Source organism: Oculina patagonica, chromosome 11, assembly GCF_052425735.1.
Source record: "Oculina patagonica isolate OP01 chromosome 11, crgOcupat, whole genome shotgun sequence".
Lineage (NCBI taxonomy): Eukaryota > Metazoa > Cnidaria > Anthozoa > Scleractinia > Oculinidae > Oculina > Oculina patagonica.
Window position 1 is genome coordinate 12,738,377 of NC_135768.1, and position 19,788 is coordinate 12,758,164.

Consider the following 19,788-nt stretch of genomic DNA (forward strand, 5'->3'; position numbering starts at 1 on the left):
TATAAGAATGGGGCGCTAATTAGAATGGGGGCGCTTATTGGAATAGGGGCGCTTATTTACAAAAACACATTCAAAGGGGGGCGCTTATTCGAAAGGCGGCGCTTATTGGAAGGAGGGCGCTAAATCGAATCATTACAGTACTTTTGTAGGGGGCGGTGACGGCTAGCAAGGAATTAACGGACTCAAAACCCCACCAAATCACAAAATACCACGAAAACAACAAAAGTAGATAAAGCAGATCACAATTTGGGATGCAAAATCCAGTATTTTATGGAGCATTTCTCGTGATCAGTTAAATAAGGCCGAGGTCAGTCATTACAAATTACGGTGAACGTATGAGATCAAATAGCGTTTCGTGACACTTACGTCACGGGGCCTCAGACACTGCGGATTGCCTACCTTGTCTGCCTGTGGTTGCGCGTTTGGTTGGTTGCGAGCGAGCGAGGAGGACGCGAGCTGTCGAAGCGTGGGGATCTTGGTCAGCGGCAAATCCAATATGGCGGCTCGAAACAAAATGGCGGATACGATCGGTGACATCTCGACGTTTTGGGAAGTTTTCGCACAAAACATTACAGGAATTACCGGTAGACAAAGTAGTTGATTGCAAAAAGTGTTGTTTTCCGCTGGCTGAGGCACGAATTAAGCGGAAAACGTTTTTCTCACACACGGCTGGGAGTCTGGGTGCTAGTGTGCAGGGGGTCTAGGTCACATGATTTTTGGAAGTGTTCAGTTTTCTTGTTGCCGTACGCCTTGCCTGACCTGATTGTTTTAATCACTCGTTTTTACTCGCGTTTTTCTGTCTTGTCTTGTACTCGTTCTTCGGCAATAACATGGGAAAGGAAAAATCTAGGCAGTCTCGAGCCCTTCGAAGATTGGAGCCATATAACAAGAGCCCGAAAGGTCGCTCAAAAGATCGTGGTGCTGGAGACGCGCGTTCCTCTCACGGAACTCCTGCAAGTTCTTCTTCTAGTCGTAAGAAGTCGCATGGTTCCCGTTCGCGTTCACGTTCGCCTTCACAGCCTCCCGAGTGGGCTAAGCAACTGTTACAGCAACAGCAATCAAATGCAGAAGAGCTCAAGCGCCTTAAGAGTGAGGTGGCGAATTCGGCGGGCTCAAAGGTCGCGAAGAAACAACCGGCGCCAGATCACGAGTTCCGCTTTGCAGGAAATAAGAAGCAATACGAACTTAACAGAGAGGTCGTAGAGAAAATCGACGAGGCATTAGAAGCGACCGATGCCGAGGGGCGAGCGTCGAAGCTTAAGGAAGGTAAGGAATTGCTTGTTGAACGTAATAAACACATTTTGCTGGCCGAGAAGTACGGATGGGATACCGTGGCATGTTACACTGCTGAGCCTCTTGCCGCAGACTTGGACGATGAGAAACGAATCCGTAAGGCCATCAAGGAAAGCAAACAGTTGCGGGATGAGAAGAAAAGGTCCGTTGTCAGCAAACCAAAGGCGAAAGGGGGTGTTCCCCGCCAGCCTTCTGAGAGGAGAGTGTTTGTCGATCGGTCGGTCGCCACTCCGCCTGTGGCGGGAAAATTCTCTGCTTCGCGCGACGGGCGCCCCACTTGTTTTCGCTGCTTCCGACCGGGGCATTTCGCCCGGGACTGCCGGGCAGCCGTCACCTCCACAAGGCCCGAAGGAACTGGTCAAGGTTTTTCCCAACAGTCTGCCCAGTAAGTCGAGTTACGAGCGTCCTGATTTTAATTTTGAATTCACCGATGAAGGCAGTGTTGATTGTATTGATAACATCGATAACATTGATCAGAACTCGATCGTCAAAGTTAAGGGGAGATTGCGTAAAAACATTGATTTCTGGCGGAGTATTGGGGCAAGTCAGTGGTTGTTGAAAGTGTTATGCGAGGGTTATTGTTTACCTTTTGTTGAGTTGCCTGCGAGAGGGGTTTTTCGAAATCACAATTCCGCGTCATGTCATTCTGATTTCGTGTCCTCTGAAATTTCCAAGTTGCTGTTATCAGGCGCCCTGGTGGAAGTCTGTTCTACTGATCTGCACGTTTGCAACCCATTGGGGGTGGCAGTCAATAGTTCGGGGAAGCCTAGGCTTATTCTGGATTTGCGTTACGTGAACAGGCACTTACGATCTTGCAAGTTTCAGTACGAAGATATCAGGACAGCAGCCGATCTTTTTCAAAAAGGGGATTGGTTTTTTAAATTTGACTACACCAGCGGGTACCATCACGTGGAAATATTTCCAGACCATACGACATTCCTTGGCTGTTCATGGACATGTGATGGAATCTGCAAGTTCTACAAGTTCACGGTCCTCCCTTTTGGCCTCTCCACTGGCCCATACATATTCACCAAAATCCAGAGGGCCTTGACTAAGCACTGGAGAAGCCAGGGCATACGGATCTTTACCTATTTGGATGATGGGGCAGGGGCAGACAGCACTTTTGTGGAGGTGCAGGAAATCTCAGACTTAGTTCGTCGGGATGTTAGACGCAGTGGTTTTGTTGCTAACGACACTAAGAGTATATGGACGCCCGTCCAGTCTGGTGAATTATTGGGCTTCATACTAGATCTCAGGACGGGGACTTTCCAAGTACCTCCAAAGAGAGTTGAAGCATTCTGTCTAGTACTGCAAGGGGTTGTCTCTAGGGGATTTATGGCATCTGCACGTCAGCTAGCACGGTTCACAGGACTCTTAGCTTCCATGGGCCTCGCCCTTGGTCCGGTGGTGCGGCTTTGGACGCGTGGTTTATACCGAGACATTTTGAATGCAGCTTCCTGGGACAGGCCCTTCCAGCTGTCTGACGACGCAGTGGAGGAAGTTCTTTTCTGGCAAGTGAACTTTGACAACAGTGGCTATCCGATCTGGTCGCCAAGCCCTAAACCGGAGGTGTTTACTTATTCTGATGCTAGTGATTCTGGCTGGGGTGGATTTACTGCGCAAATTGGCGGACAGGTGGCTATTGGTAGTTGGTCATCGGAGGAGAGGAGTAAGAGCTCCACCTTTAGGGAGCTCAGGGCTACTAGATGGGTTCTTGAATCCCTTGCACCTCACTTGAGAGGTTCTGAAGTATTGCATAGGACTGACAACAAGAACACAGAGATTATCCTTTCTGTTGGTAGCCGGAAAGCAGACCTGCATATGGAGGCAGTGAGCATTTATAAGTTGTGTCGGGCTTCCGACATTCGCCTGACTGTGGAGTGGATTAGCCGTGATTACAATGAAATAGCAGATGAGCTCTCCAGGGTGGAAGACGCAAACGATTATATGCTTGATCGTGCCTGCTTCGCAAGCTTGGATAGACTTTGGGGGCCCCACACAGTGGACCGTTTTGCCAGCGAAAAGACTGCGCAGTTGGCCAGATTCTGCAGCAGATTCCTCAACCCTGGCTGTGAGGCTGCTGATGCCTTCACTGTGTCCTGGAAAGGAGCTAATAACTGGCTGTTTCCTCCCCCATATTTGGTGCCTCGTGTTTTGCGTCACATGGCCATGGGAGGGGAGGATGGTACCCTCTTAATCCCAGAGTGGCATTCGGCACCTTGGTGGCCCCTTCTGGTGACCAGGCGGGGTACTTGGAAGACCTTTGTGGCAGATTCGCGGCGGATTCTTCCTTATGAAGGAATCTTCATTGCAGGATCGGCAGCCAGCAGTATTTTTACATCAGGTGTACCAGCTTTTCCACTGCTCGCTTTGCGGTTACAGTTCAGTGTCCCAGATGTTCCTTGATGTAACCTTGACGACATGTCTCGCACTGGCTTTAGCTGGGTTCTCAGTGCTGTCAGGGCGCTTGGCCTGTTCAGGCCATTCTCAAGCTGTGATGGCTTCCTTTGCCTGTTATGGGCACATGCTTGTCTGTGATGGATGGCCCTGGATCTGCTATGATAGTCCAATGCCGTTATGGCTCTCAGTGCCTCTTGGGTACATGCGTTTCCTGTGTCAGTTGGCCCTGGGCCACCTTTTTGGTGTTTTCAATGCTGTGATGGCTTCTAGTGCCTGTTATAGGCTCTTCAACTTCATGGTAAACTGCAGCCTGTTATGGGCTGGGGTGTAATGTGTAATGTTTTATTCGTCATTCACCTGCGTGGCCAGTGGATTTGGCATGGGGTGGGGTCAATGTTTGGCTTGTGTGTTCCTGGCATCTTACCTGCATTATGCTGTTTTTGGGCTGGTATTTGGTGTACTGTTGTTTATGGTGTCTGTCGTTATGTTGCAGCTGTCCAACCTGCTGTACAAGAGCTCATCTTCCCACCTGAGTTTGCGACGGATGTTTTCAGAGATCCGGAGCTGAAGCAGTTAGCCCAAGTCTTGCCCACTGTCCTGGTTCAGGACAGAGCGGCTGCGACGGTGTCCACGTACTTGAAAGCGTACAAAGCCTGGAAGTCATGGGCGGTCCAACGAAATGCTCCCTTCTTGCCTGCAGACTCTGTCGTGTTTACCCTCTATGTGGTGTCTCTTATCCAGCAGGCTAGATCAGTGTCTACAGTTAACTCAGCCGTCTATGGGGTTAGTTATGTGCACAAAAAGAGCGGCTTCCGTGAACCAAGCAATTATCCCCTTGTGAAGCAGTTGATGGATGCTGCCAAACGCATCCTTGCCAGGCCACCCACTCGCAAGAAGCCGCTGACGACCGACCAGGTGCGAGCATTGGTCACCCGCTTGGAGAGGGGCACAGTTGCTGATCTTCAACTGGCAGTTCTGCTTTCGTTGGGGTTCTTTGGTTTTCTGCGCTGGGATGATTTACATTACCTGTCATCAGACAGTTTGCATTTCGGAGAGTCGCACGTTGCTATTTTCCTGGAGAAGCGTAAGAACGACCAGTTCCGTGAGGGTTCATGGGTGTTCATCGCCCGTAGCAGTACTCCTCCTTGCCCAGTTGCTGTATTGGAGAAGTTCTTGAGGGTTGGTAACCATTCCGTGGGATCAAGGTTGTTTAGACGCGTGCAGAGCACTAAGCGGGGGGTCTGTCTGAGAGACCAGCCCATGTCTTATAGCCGCGCCAAGGAGTTGCTGAAGAAAGAGCTTCAGCGGGAGGGATTGGATGCCAGCCAATTTGGGATTCATAGCCTGCGTTCAGGAGGAGCGTCCGCGGCTGCTGCTCTAGGAATTCCAGACAGGTTGTTTCAGAGACACGGTGGATGGCGAAGCGAGAAAGCCCGGAACAATTACGTTGAGGAATCTCTTGATTCGCTCCTTCTTGTTTCAAAGACAATGCTGAAATAATTCTTTTTTGCTCCGCTAGCTTGAGGACAGTTTTTTGTCTGGACACTGTGTAGGAACTCTGTGCTTTTGTGTGTTCACAGTTCTAGCATTAAGCCAGTTTTTTCTGTTTTGTTTTCGTTTGTATCTCGCTTTGCTTTTTACAGTTGCGTGCTTCGGCTTGGCATAGCTACCAGTTGTGTGTGAGAAGTGTTGTTTTCCGCTGGCTGAGGCACGAATTAAGCGGAAAACGTTTTTCTCACACACGGCTGGGAGTCTGGGTGCTAGTGTGCAGGGGGTCTAGGTCACATGATTTTTGGAAGTGTTCAGTTTTCTTGTTGCCGTACGCCTTGCCTGACCCCCGCCCACCCACCCCCTTTTTAAGCCCTGTAGGTTTTGTAGTTTTAGGTGTCACGCGTTTTTTCTCATGTTCGTGCTTGCAATGCTCTTGTTGTGAGCTTCGTTTTTATAGCTACGTTGGTTCAGGTTGTATTCAGGTCACAATTGTTTTTTGATCTCTTTACCCAATATTGTTTGTAATGTTTTGTTACAATCTTGTTATTATTAAAGGTCAGGCGTGCTTCGGCTTGGCATAGCTACCAGTTGTGTGTGAGAAGGAGATATTACTTCAACCCGGAATAAGCTGTGGAACTCGCCGGTCGAAGAACAGGCGAGTCGTGTGCCCTGATTAATATTTATATTATTTTTTTAATTATTAGTTTTTTACCGAAAATTCAAGGGGTCCAGAAAGGGGTCCAGAAGAGGGTCCAGAAAGGGGTCCAGAAGGGGGGTCCAGAAAGGGGGGTCCACGTTTTGTCTACACCCACAGAACAAGATAAAGACTGCTCATTGATCCAGCCAGAACAGGAATACATAATTATACACTGAACAGCAGTACTCGATTTCTGTCCTTGTTTCCAATGCATTAATAAGTTAGCAGGATTACACCTACACTAGTGCAGTATAAGATTGTTGTGAAAGTAAACCATGATTTCCATGAACACTTTGATTTGATGTTGAGGTGTCACGATGACCTATAGCCACCAGTCAGGTGCGAGATGAAGCTGCAAGGAAAGCAAACAGTCTTGCGGCTAACTATACCTAAAGAAAATGAGGAAGCAGAGCTTTCCAGTTCCTTTGGCCAGTGATAAGGTAAGCAGCTGTAGGCCAGGTCAAGTATGGGATCACCCAGGGTGGATAACTCCCAGTCTAACACAGCCATCACACAGAGCTGATGATGCAAATAGAAGGATAGTATTATATAAATGCCCCATAAATTTTATAACCAAATAAACAAACTTTACCAAAAAAGCAATGAAATTGTGTTTTTACATCATAACATGATAATTCACAATACTGGTGATAATGATCCATTAAATATTGTTTTAAGAAACCCCGCAATATTTAGTGGATCATAATCACCAATAAATATCGCATTTTTTGCGTGCATGATTGGTCTAAACATGTCACACGATGAAGCCAAAACTGGAGAATGTCAGATAACTATCCCCAAGTGATAACAGAGTATACAGTAATTTTATTCCCTTTTATTAATTTTGTGTTTTACATTCAAGGCGGTTACTGTGTTTAATTTATATGCATACCTCTGTGGGATGAATGATCAGGTTATCCAGTCTGAAATCCCCATGAACTAGAACTGCAGCACAAACAGAAATCAATAATTAGAAGTGATTATTTTATTTTATCAATATTACATTTACAAATTATACAAAACTAGCACATACATGTCAGGTATCAAATTCAAGTGATGGTCGTTTGTTTATTTATTTTAATGCAGAGGATTGTCACCTGTCTTTTGCATGCTTGCAGGAGGAACGTTCTTTACCAGCCAGGATAACAGATTTTCCATAGCCTCAATTTGATGTGTTTCTGATGCTCTGTACTGCTTCTGCCAGGTTGACACCTTATTTAAAACAAATTAATACATCTACATTAAAGTTTGTATGAATTTGACATTCTAATTAATGAATTAACATAATGTGTTTTTCTTATTTCTGGAAATAATTTGTAAACTTACACATATGTGTACCTGTGTGTCGTGACAAGCGCCATAGTAACCAAGTGAGTGTGTCTTAAACCATAATAATTATTGTATATCACAGATTGGTGATGCAATCAACAACCATGCAATGAAATTGCTATTTTTAAATACATGCAGTTAAATGTAATTTAACATAGTTAACGACAAGGAGCAAGAGCCTGGTCATTAGCGTGTGTCTTGCGTTTCTGGCGTTTGTAGCGTTAAGCGTTTGGCGTATGTTTGTTAGTAGCGTTCTGGTGATGTTCACATGGTTGCAGGAGGGCTGGGTCGAGTCCCGTCCAGCGGTGTCTCCCCTTGGTACATGCGTAGCTATTCCATGTGCTTGCGTTTGTTGTTCGTAGTTTGATCGGCGTGGCGTTTTGTGTTAGTTTGTAGTAGCGTTCTCAGCGTTCCCTTCCCTCCCTCCCTGGGGTTTGGGCCATTTACTGGGACCTCGTGTTCAGTTTTTCTTCCACTGAGCCATTTGGGCTTGAGTGTGACAGGTTCGGGGGCCTGGCACGGGGGGCTCATGGCTGGGTTGCCGGTTTGGGCAGGCCAGTCGGGTGTTCTGGCGCCTTGGGGGTGTGATTGCGATTGCAGCCCCCGGGCCCCTTGGGCACCTAACCTCCACTTGCGACGTGGGCTTTAAAGATGTGTATGTGAGAACCGTTGGGCCAGATTTCAAGCTCAAGTATTCATCTGTTGGCCTTATTTTGCAATTTCCTAGTATATGCATTTTACATTAAGGTTATTTAGACCAAAGACTCTTGGCAAGGGTTTCCAAAGCAGTTCAAATGAAACATTAAACCGTCTGGTAGTTATATTCAGTGTGCAGGCTTGTTTTTCTTTTTTGCCGGCTGGCTGTGTTATTACAGGGTACCCCTGAGGCAATTGTTCTGGAATGCATTTCTCACTTTAGGGAGGGTCAGCACAAAAAATAAAATATTAATAAAATTAAAATTGATCTTTAAGCGAGTTTGTGAAGAGCAAGCTAATATAATTATGCATCTTCTGGAGGTTCTCTGTAATACTTTTCCACCACAGCCTAACATTGCTTTTGCTGACACCAAATTCATGTTGTGCAGCACGATTTCCGTTTTGCTCCGCAAACTGGACGATTCTTAATTTCTCAGATACAGTTTAGCTTTGACGTTTCATTGCCATGTTGTACTTTTGATTGCTCAAGATTGACATGTTTTGTTCATCAGCTGTTTCGTTTAAATAGTCAGCAAAATATATTTATGGATCAAAATTATAAACTTTTTATTGGTTGTTTGTCTTACCAAAGTTATTAAAAACCAATTACAATGAAGCTTTTGTCTTTTCTGTTTACAGTATGCTAATAAGAACGTGACTAAACAATAAGTTCTGTGTATGATTGTGGTTAACTTTACAAAAAACAAGTGCAGATTATACACGGGGAAATAGGGTACACGCCAAGGACTGAAACGTTATTATTTATACATGCAGTTAACAACCCAGTAAACAGGTCAGCAGTGCTGCAGGACACTCATTACCTGCCTTCTAAGGTAGTTGGTCTGAAGGCCAAAATCAGAAAGTCCCAGATTTTTCCAGCTGATGCTGTGCAACTTAGCCAAGGTAGTGGCCATTGCATTGTAGATAGCTCTTCTTTCGTCTGGTAAGTGAGTTTGTAGAGTTGGTTTTCGAAATATATCTCCCTGGAAAAGAAATTACCTGCAACAATCAGATCATTTGAAAACAATCCTTGCTATGGTGGCCCCTGTTGGGTAGAAATTTCAACTATGGTCATATGTGATCAGTATGGTGTACTTTGCCAAAAATCAAAGATTAAAGGCCAAGCAAACTTTTTTCCAAAACCAGCGCCAAGAGGCAAAAAAAACTACATCTAGCCTCCTTAAGTCTATTGAGTCTATTACAGTAAGTCTATTCTATTCAGTGTACTTACTGGCAAAACTAGTACAGATAGTTTTAATTAATAAATAAAATTGGAGTTCTTACTTTGACATGTTCCATGATGTAGAATTCTGTACCAATGATAGTAACATCTTCACAATACAAATAAGGCTTGGGTACTGGAAATGAAACAGTATGCAGGGCAGACAGTACTCTAAATTCCCTGTCAACCTGCAATAACAAAGGAGCATAAGTTGATATTCTGGCCATATCCCCCACCTGGGGGCAAGGAAATGAGCATCTCAGTCTATAGGTTGATAATTTACTACATCTATTTCATCCAAGGTAACCAATTAATTCACCAACTGGTTCATTTATTGTCTGTACAGAGAATGCCTCCAGACAATAACTATTCACCAATCTTGATCTTTGCTATTTAACACAGTTTACACTGAAATCTAGAAAAATGTGATAATATAGAATGATTACTGAGAAATGTATTTGTCCATTAATATTTGTTACTGTTTGAGCATGTGACAACAGAATCTTACCCACTGAAATACCATGACCCACAGCAAATACAAGTGAACAAACTTTTGACAGGTGTCAATCAAGCATTACCCTGTGTATTAACAAGAAGCTACTGAATAGCTTTAAACCAGGTGGTTAATGTTTAACCACTCTTTTGGCTTACAAGAAAGCCTAAGGCGTTCAGACGGAACCAGTAGAGTCTATATTTCCTTTTTGTTGCTGTTCAACAAGAAGTGTGCTATGTTGTTGTGTGACATGCGATATATGATATTTGGCCATCAGTATTAAAGGTCAAAGGCGCTTTGATTGCTTTTGAAGAATTTGAAGGTAGAGATGTCAGAGTTGTTTTCTTTCTACTTTTAAAACTAATAAAATATAACGTGACTCTCTCTTTTAAACCACATAATGGACATATAAGTGCAGAAGTGATTTGATGTCAATTGAAGTCAGGGCTGTCATTATTAGGGCCATAACCTGTAGCACCTGTTATGACTGAGTTCACTCAATGTTACGGGTGAAGGTATTGCTTGGTGTTGTGTAACAGTTACATTGCCAAATATTAATGATTAAAATGTGAATATACTGTATGATCAGACAAGGTGAATCTCACTGATTCCCAATGAGTTATAAAACTGCTAACTTATGATAAAAATTGCAACCCGAATACTGAAAACGTGTCATCAACAACCTTGTTAACTTAAATCCAGGACAGCTGGTTCGACAATACAAAATGTATTATACCATAACCAAGAGAATTCTCGTGCACTGATTGGTCCAAAGTTATGGTCGATGAGAGTAATTAGACCATGAAAGTGATGTCAGATCACGCCACGCACACGTGCGGGTTTGAAATTTGTAAGTTTGGTCTCCATGAATGAAAGCGAATTTCATCTTGTTTTGTTTGAATCAAGTACTCAAAAAGACATTTATTTTCGGAAAGCAGGCTTGGACTTCCACTCCAGTGATCTGTCGACAGAAAATTTCCAGGCTTTTGAATTTTTTGTCTAACTGAGAAGAACGGTGCTAGCGAACCGGCAGCGGACTCAGCGAACTGTCATAGTTCAGTCTGAACGAAGCGCTGACAAGATCTTCAGAAAGAAAAAATCATCTTGATCGCTTCTAACGATGGACACACGCAACGAGAGGATAAAAGGTAATTAAAATTGTTATCCTTTGAATCCTTGTTCATCTTTTTTTGTATCATTGTCGTTCTTATGTATCGGGAAACTTTACGTCCTCCCGGCAAAGTTTCTTCACGGTCAAGCATCGCTTTGGATAAACTTAAATACTTGCTGGAGTTTGTTATGGTATAAAACAAATCGACCACATTTTTCCATGATCTACACTCTTATAGACCATAGAAATGACGCCATAAAATGTCCAAAACTTTGCAGTGAAACCACTCGCCTACGACTCGTGGTTCCACTTGAGTTTTGAACATTTTCTGACGTCATTTCTATGGTCTATAAGAGTGTAGACCATGAAAAAATGTGGTTGATTTGTTAAAATAACATTAAAAATACTTACTAACAATAAAATTAATAATTAATTTTATTGTTAGTATATATATATTATTTCATTTCTGATAATCAATACTTTAATATATAATATTATATAATTAAAAGCAAAATTATTTTGCTTTTAATTATATATATTTGACACTTTTCACTCACCCGATGGGCTCCTCTCAGTAGCTTTCCTGGTGGTTTTTTTCTGAGGACATATTCTTTTCCATTCTTAGACAAGTAAAATGTTGGATTAGACTGACCTGACCTGCAGAAGGAAATAAAACATTTACTATCAACAAATGCCTCAATCTGCAGTTCTTACATTTCATCAAAATTTGTTAACCATAATATATGGAAAATCATCCAGTGCCCAATTTGTCTGGAACAACAAACCTAAGCTAAAACACAATGATAAGTGAAATATCCTACGACAACAGTGGCATTCTCTTGTGTTTACGGCACGCACAAAAGGAGTTGGACATGCGTATAATTTTCGTACAACCGAACGCAACAAGATGAAAAGTATTCTGGCTGGTTCGAATGCTTCATTAGCTGGAAAGAGTTCAAAGATGTTTCCGAACCGTTTTTTCGTGTAGTACGTGAAGTTTATTCTTTGCTGTTGTGGCCTAATCAACGTTCGATTATAGCTTAAAAGGCCATGTTGAGAAAACATCGCAAGTTTATTTTCCCACGAAGACAAATTCAGTTGTGAATCGGCCCGGGATATTCATAAATGAACCAAGATTGATCGGGCGGTTAATACGTATGAAGATACTCTAATAAAGGTGGAATTATTTTTGCTGAAATGGCCATGTAAGTAGTTGCAAGATAAACTGGTCTAAACTTACATTTCTCAATTGACTTGTCAGCTTTTATTTGCTGATCGCGGTACGCTTTTCGTTGTGTGATTGTGTCCATGTCCCGGCACGGATTGTTTATACATCTAGCTTCACCATTTGAGATATTAAAGTATTATGAGAGAATATATCGGTATTCGCTATTGTTATAGCTGGTTGTTTTAGATTTTAATGTGCTCTCAATGCCTGTTGCTTTGCTGTAGCTTCCATGGCATCCTACAGTTCGCGAGACCGGAAGGGAGTAAACACGCAAAATTTCAAAATGGTACGTGGCTCAAAATGGCAGACCTAACAACGAATTTCAATCTTCGCTTTCTCCAAAAAAAGCGGACAGCGAGCCTCTACTCCAAAAATAACAACATAACTACACAAAAGCTACAATATAAGCCAAACTGTTTTGGCCGCGTGACTTAAGCATCACGGTATGCGCTATTTGATCCCATACATGAATTCACTGTAATTTGTAACGATTGACCTCGGCTTGAGTCAACTGATCGTGAGAAATGCTCCATAAAATACTGAATTTCACATCTTCTGATCCCAAACATTGATCTACTGTAAGCCAGATAAATAAAGTTTACTTACCTTTTTATCTTTTGTGTGATTTTTTGTGTTTTTATGGGGTTTTGAGGCTGTTAATTCCTCGCTAGCCGTCACCGCCCTCAGCTAAAGTAAGAAAAAAAGACAAGGCAGGCAACTTCGATGGCCCGCCGAGATCGACAGCCTCCCAGTTTTCGGCCAATTTCTCCAATTCCATGGGTGGCTCGCCATCCAGCCTCGGGCAAGTTAAAGGTAGGTAATTTTCAAAGATCTGTGCCAAAAATCACCTCAATCGCTTGGTTCTAACATGCTTAAAAGCTGCTGCGAAATTTCCAAGTTCGCTGCGAAATCGCCATCGTCAGAGGATGTGGGCCAAAGTGGTCGATCATAACGCCGATATCAAATTAGCCATGTTCAAAACGAGCGGGGAACTGGGCACGAACATATTTTCTCTTCGGTACAAACATTCAATATCGATTGAATTGAAAAATGAGGCATGTCATCTGATAGAGCATCCAAAAATTAGTAAATTCACCAAATTTGACGGTTATTGGTTTAAACCCAAAGGCATGGTATACTTAGTTTGGATTGGAGGGACAGGCGTCCTCCAGTCCATACTAAGCTCTCTTATTTTAAAAGTGTACCATGCCTTTGCGTTTAAACCAATAACCATCAAATTCGGTAAATTTACTAATTTTTGGATCCTCTTTCAGATAACGTGCCCCATTTTCAATTCAATCGATACTGAATATTCGTACCAAGAAAAAATATGTTCGTACCCAGTCCCCTGCTCGTTTAGAACATGGCCAATTCAAAAACCGGTAATTATATTCAGTTAAATTTCGCGATAGAAACTAGAAATGGGCTACTCGTGACTCTTTTTAATGCGTTTCCCTCACACAATTGAACTCACAGTTATCCACATAGCCTATTTCTAGTTTCTATCGCGAAATTTGACTTCTGAATATAATTAATTTCAATTTGATATCGGCGTTATGATCGACCACTTTGGCCCACATCCTCTGACGATGGCGATTTCGCAGCGAACTTGAAAATTCGCGGCAGCTTTTAAGCATGTTAGAACCGAGCGATTCCGGTGATTTTTGGCACAGATCTTTGAAAATTACCTACCTTTAACTTGCCCAAGGCTGGATGGCGAGCCACCCGTGGAATTAGAGAAATTGGCCAAAACCTGGGAGACTGTCGATCTCAGCGGGCCATTGAAGTTGCCTGCCTTGTCTTTTTTTCTTACTTTAGCTGACGGTGGTGACGGCTAGCAAGGAATTAACGGCCTCCAAACCCCATAAAACACAAAAGATCACACAAAAGATAAAAGGTAAGTAAACTTTATTGCGTTCGACGAAGGAAAACGCATACTAATCGCGTCGTTTTTTCCGAACTCAGTCACGTGGGTATCAATGAAGCTGGGTGGTTTTGAGCTTTGGACGCCATCTTGGGTCAACTGGCTGGCTGGCTGGCTGGCCGACCATAGCCTTGATCCCATGCAGAGCAATATGGCGTTGATTTTGAAATCATGCAAACTTCTTTTGCTTGAAGAAATGGCCAAAACGTGTAGCCGAAGTTAAAATAATACCGAAAATAACATGGAAAGCATAACAGGGTTTTATCCAGGGTGGTAGAGTTTTAGTCCGCCAGCGAACATTGATAAAATAGTGGCCGTTCGTGGAAAGTTCCCGAAAGTTGTATGATGAGTATTTTTGCTTCTCGCTAACACAACAACAGCAGTGAAAAGATAACAGGCTCGGAGCTGGTAATCCATCAGTACTTTCGACTGTGCTTTCGTGTGTGCTTTCTTTGTTCCTTTGCCTTCGCTTGTTTCGAATATTATTTTTTCACAGTTTTCTCCAAGGTAAGTGAAGTTGTAACTATTTATTCGAAGTATCAGTAGCAAAATATATGACTAAAGCTATAGCTACTTATCAGAAAATTAGAAAGCTGTGTAGTGGTTTGTTTTCTAGGAAACAGACACTGCAATTCGCCTCGGTGACAACACCGAGTTGTGATGTCAAGTCAGCTGCTTTGCTTAACAGATTCAACTTCTCTCTGCATACAGACTTGTGAGACTCTATAATATACCAAATTCCCTTCGGCCACTAAGCATTGACAAGATGAATGCAGACTATTTCAAGTTGTTAAGTCATTTTAAATTACTGTTGAGTTACTTTACAAACCCCAAAATTTCTTTCAACACATCTATTGTATTTTATGATTGTAACAAAAAACTATCAGGGCTAATGGACTGGTATCAGAATGTTTGGAATGGCTACATTTCAGTTTAAAAGTCGTTTGTTACTGTTAGTAAATGTTACAAATAACTATACATTAAGTCAAACATTTTCCAGAGCATCTACTAGATATACATACAAGTACTCTATTTGGATTCATTAAAGGCCTTTAGCCACTTCCCTTGGCACAATCAAAAGGCTTTACTGGTATTCTTCTCTTATGCTTTAGAAAGATGGGTTGGTACAAGCAGATCAGGTTTCATCAGCTTGAGCAATGTCATACATTTTCTGCATGGACAGACCTCAAATATCAAGAGAATATGAAAACATAATATCATACTTCCCACCCCTTACCCCCAGCTTCCCCTGCCTCCTCCTCCCCCCTCCCATATCACCCCACCCTACCGAATGCACTGCCCTAATTTCCAATTACTATTAGTTTATCTGGCTTACAATAGATCATTGTTTGGGATCAGAAGATGCAAAATTCAGTATTTTATGGAGCATTTCTCACGATCAGTTGACTCAAGCTGAGGTCAATCGTTACAAATAACAGTCAGTACCGTAGCAGGGGTAAAATAAGTGGGGGGGGGCACGCGAGTGCCGGAGGCTCGAGCTGCTAGGGGGGTCTGGGGGCATGCCGCCCCCCCAGAAAATTTTGAAATCTAGAGGCTTGGAAATGCTATTTCCAGCGTTCTCCAAGAGCTATTTGTGATTGACGCATATCGCGAATTATTTTCTTCCTACACTGTCTCAGCAAAACAATGCACATTGAAGAGAGTATAACACTTGCAAGGTCAATTACAAAATAGAAAACCGACTGTCTCAGCAGCAAATGTTTTACTTTTCCGAGTCATCATAGTGAGTTTGTAGTTATTAAACTTTCTGAGTTGCCTTAGAGGCAAACGTAGACTTCATCAGCAGGTCGTTTTTTGAAAACTTCGCAAAGTTTAGTTAGTTTAAAATGTATATCCGCAGTACAAATATGTGAATATCATATATTCATTTAGTTTGTTTAGTTTAGTTTTTGGCTGTTTAATATTGTTGTGCATCACCCTACGTACGTTAACAAATGAAAAGAAGCACAAATGTTATTGTTTCAAACTTCTCGGGAGATAAATTTTATTTTCAACATTTCATACAGGTCTGTTTTTACTTTTTGGGAAAAAAAACTGGGGGGGCACGGGCCCCCCTGGCCCCTCCCCTTGCTACGGCACTGTTAACAGTGAATGTATGGGATCAAATAGCGCATACCATGACGCTTACGTCACGCGGCCTCAAACACAGAGACTTGTCTGCCTGTGCTTAAACACTAGAGGCACAGGTGGTCCAGGCTCTGGCTTCGTTAATAATTTGCAACGGTCGTTGTCGGTTCGACTCAAGCGATCGAAAAATATGCTCCATAAATCGACAAAATTGAGATCTTTCGTTCCTAAATTACAATAAACTGTAAGCCAGATAAATAAACATCACTTACCTATTGTTGATTGTCTGTTATTGTGTGATTTTGAGGGGGTTTTGGGACGATTAAATCCTCAGTTGGCGCTGACGCCCCCTACTAATACCAAGTGAGGAATTAATCGTCCCAAAACCCCTCTAAATTATGCAACACAATAAGCCAGGCAGTGAGTGGGATACAGGACAGCCTTTATTAATAATTAACTAATTAATTTTTTACTTCTTAATAAACTACGTACAACAAGTAATAAAATCTGAAATAAAAACTACTCCAGCACAAACAAATATTTAACTTTGAAAAAGGAAAAAATACAAGATAAAACTGAGACTATAATCAACAATCATGACCGTCCAATAAATGACTATAAATAATTATCTCCCAGGGTGGGATGGGAGGGAAAGAAAACAATTGAAACCGCTAGTAGCCAATGTAGCTAAAGCTCACTACTGTTGTAGAATGCATTTAAGTCCAAGAACACCGAGTTAAATCTACAATGTGGCAGTAATCACAGGCAGCCCAGGCGTGGTATGTGTTCAATGTGATATATAATTTGGCCGATTGCGTAAGTCTGGTTCAGCCGTTTGAGACAATGTATGAGAAAGCTTCGAAAATTGCTCTAAATACTACATATGTAAAGGAACTGAAATAAAAATGGCTTACCTCTTGTATTTCTTGCATTTTTTTGCCTTCTCTGTGTTCCTAGGGTGGGATTTAGGCCATTTAAGCGATTTTCTCTTTCGACGGTTTAGCCTTCCCTAAAAGGCTAAACCGTTGAAAGAGAAAATCGCTTAAATGGCCTAAATCCCACCCTAGGAACACAGAGAAGGCAAAAAAATGCAAGAAATACAAGAGGTAAGCCATTTTTATTTCAGTTCCTTTACATATGTAGTATTTAGAGCAATTTTCGAAGCTTTCTCATACATTGTCTCAAACGGCTGAACCAGACTTATGCAATCGGCCAAATTATATATCACATTGAACACATACCACGCCTGGGCTGCCTGTGCAGTAATATGCCTAGATGAAGTAAATTTACAGTGCTATACGCTAGTGACCAATAAAAAGCTAAGAACTAGTTAAGATGTCGCAAGACAAACAGCACTGATGCAACAAGCCTCGTGTACAAATGAACTATGATCATGCTGTACTATTCCTGCATCCCACATGGCCGTGCTCACAATTTAGAACTGCATCAGCCAGTCAACATTGTGTGACAATTGCTGACTGATGCCTCCCCAAAATCACACAAAACAGACAATCAACAATGGGTAAGTGATCTTTATTTATCTGGCTTACAGTTTATTGTAATTTAGGAACGAAAGATCTCAATTTCATCGATTTATGGAGCATATTTTTTGATCGCTTGAGTCGAACCGACAACGACCGTTGCAAATTATTAACAAAGCCAGAGCCTGGGCCGCCTGTGCAAGAGCTCCGTAAAAACTAAAATCTTAAATTAAGACGTTTTTTCATCTTAGCGACTGGTGCCTAGATAAGACGGGAATTTTTACTTAATTTAAGACGCTTCATCTTAATCAAGATTAAAAATCGTCTTAAATTAAGATAATAACTACTTAAGCAGGAGTTGGGTTGGAAGGATTTAATTTAAGAACGGCAGTCTTAAAGTAAGATTTTTTATGTCTTAATTTCAGTTTCATAACGTCTTAAATACGAAGTGCCTAGATAAGATTCATTTTCGTCTTATTTTAAGATTCAAACATATCTTTCTTACAAGATGTTCCTTGTCTTAATTTAAGATTAAGGTCCAATGCAACTGCCTGGTGATTTCAAAAATAACGGTCACTCCGACTTGTTAGAATACGCGCGTCGGAGTGACCGAGCGAACCAAGGTGGAACAAACCTGGCTTGCTTAACACACAGTTTTTCGATAAACCATACAAAAACACAAGCACAACAAATATAGTAGCAAACACTTTATTAAGCGTATATATATAATTCAAGCAAAAACATACACAGAGAAAAAGACAAAAAGGAAGATGTAGACCTTAGCTGTTTTCGTTTGACGGCCGAACGTAGTTGGAGCTTTATACATCTGTGTCGAGTGCTGTTGTGTATTCAAATCTGCTTCAGTTCACCCTCACACAGTCGTTTAACCAATTCTAACTCCAGAAATTTTCCTTCTTTTCTATCAGCTCTGGAAATTCCTCCAAGTGTGAAAACATATCTTCGTCAAGGACAAAACATAACCGTGAGCCGTAATAAAATATAAGGAACATGAGTAGCGCTTCTTATATAGCTGACGCCATTTTGGATCGAAATAAACCAATCAAAAAATTGTTCAATTAAATCGGGCGCCATTTTGGATCGAAATTAGCCAATCAGAAAATTGTACTGTTTCCCGAGAGGTCCTCCTTACGTAAAAGAGCAATGGCGGTCAGTAAAACGTTCTCCTTCATGCGACGGAAAATCCCGCTTAATTATTTTGATAAGAAACATCAACTTTCCGGAAATTAGATAATTACGAAAAATGCTGAAGTTGTCCTCCTAAAAAGGTTGAAACGGAAAGTCGCAAATGTTCATACCGTTTCTTTTGGAAGTTTCGGCTTTGTCGGTATGATATCACTTGAATTCTGGTTCTTGGCCGTGATAAATTTACGGCACCAAAATTTTTACATTTCGACCTTACATGCCATAAAATCCTTTGCACACATGACTGCATGTACAGACGGTTATATCCTCCACATTGACTTCGATGCCCACTTTCTTAATTTAAGACGTAACATGACTTAGTTAAGATGACACCATCTTACCGATCTTGAAATCATCTTAAAATTTATTTAAGTCGAACGACCTTCTTAATTTAAGATGTTCTTTCTCTTTAAATGAGAAAGTTAAGAGTCTGCAATCTTAAAGTAAGAAGTAGCAATCTTCGATGAGAGGACACAATCTTATTATAAAACGGACCAGTCTTATTTTAAGACCCATTCAAAAACTTATATTAAGATGGATTTGAATCTTACAAATACATAAGACTTTACTTGTCTTAAGTTAAGATGTATTATCTTAAACTAAGATCACTTTAGTCTTCTTTGTAGATGGTGGTTATCTTATGTAAGATGCTAATCATCTTAGTTTAAGATTTTAGTTTTTACGGAGAGGTTCGGCAGAGAGGCGTGCCTCCGGCTCCACAACTATTTGATCAACTGAACACGTAAATAAACACATACCTGTACTGTAAAACAGTCCAATCTCCATCATTTTTCGGAAAACCAGGCAAGTTTTGCTTAAGATATTCGTGCAGGGCTATCTCATCAAACTGATGCTCCGAACGAACCTTGGACATTTCCTCCGCCATGTTTATTTTTTATGAACTAGTTCCCAGGCCGTTCCCAGGTTGTTAATCATGAATCACGTCACGGATCACGGATATCAAAATTTCATTTTCCCGAATCGCGAAAATAAGCAAGTATTAAACGTTCTCTTTTATCCTGCTCTTGCCGAACGATAAGTGGCAAAGGAAGAGTGTTTAAAGAAATAGGGAAGAAAACAAAAGAGGCAAAAGAAAGGCTGCATTAACTTATCTGCGTCTTTTCATTTTTTG

The 19,788-nt window shown here is 41.7% G+C and overlaps 1 protein-coding gene across 3 annotated transcripts in view; it reads right to left on the reverse strand.

Moving 5' to 3' along the window:
• Positions 1-19,551, reverse strand: part of LOC144630333 (acyl-CoA dehydrogenase family member 11-like) — a 42,008-nt gene extending 22,457 nt beyond the window's left edge. Inside the window, exons 1-8 of one of the 3 annotated variants that reach the window (XM_078488686.1) lie at positions 19,415-19,551; positions 11,973-12,071; positions 11,290-11,389; positions 9,191-9,316; positions 8,728-8,889; positions 6,979-7,093; positions 6,774-6,826; positions 6,271-6,400 (exon numbers count right to left, since the gene is read on the reverse strand). In XM_078488686.1, the coding sequence (XP_078344812.1) occupies positions 6,271-6,400; positions 6,774-6,826; positions 6,979-7,093; positions 8,728-8,889; positions 9,191-9,316; positions 11,290-11,389; positions 11,973-11,974 (688 nt within the window). In that variant the 5' untranslated portion in view covers positions 11,975-12,071; positions 19,415-19,551. Of the gene's footprint in view, positions 1-6,270; positions 6,401-6,773; positions 6,827-6,978; positions 7,094-8,727; positions 8,890-9,190; positions 9,317-11,289; positions 11,390-11,972; positions 12,072-12,566; positions 12,648-19,414 lie in introns of all 3 variants that reach the window. The other 2 variants (XM_078488687.1, XM_078488685.1) reach the window with 2 other exon arrangements.
• Between the last annotated feature and the right edge of the window lie 237 nt (positions 19,552-19,788).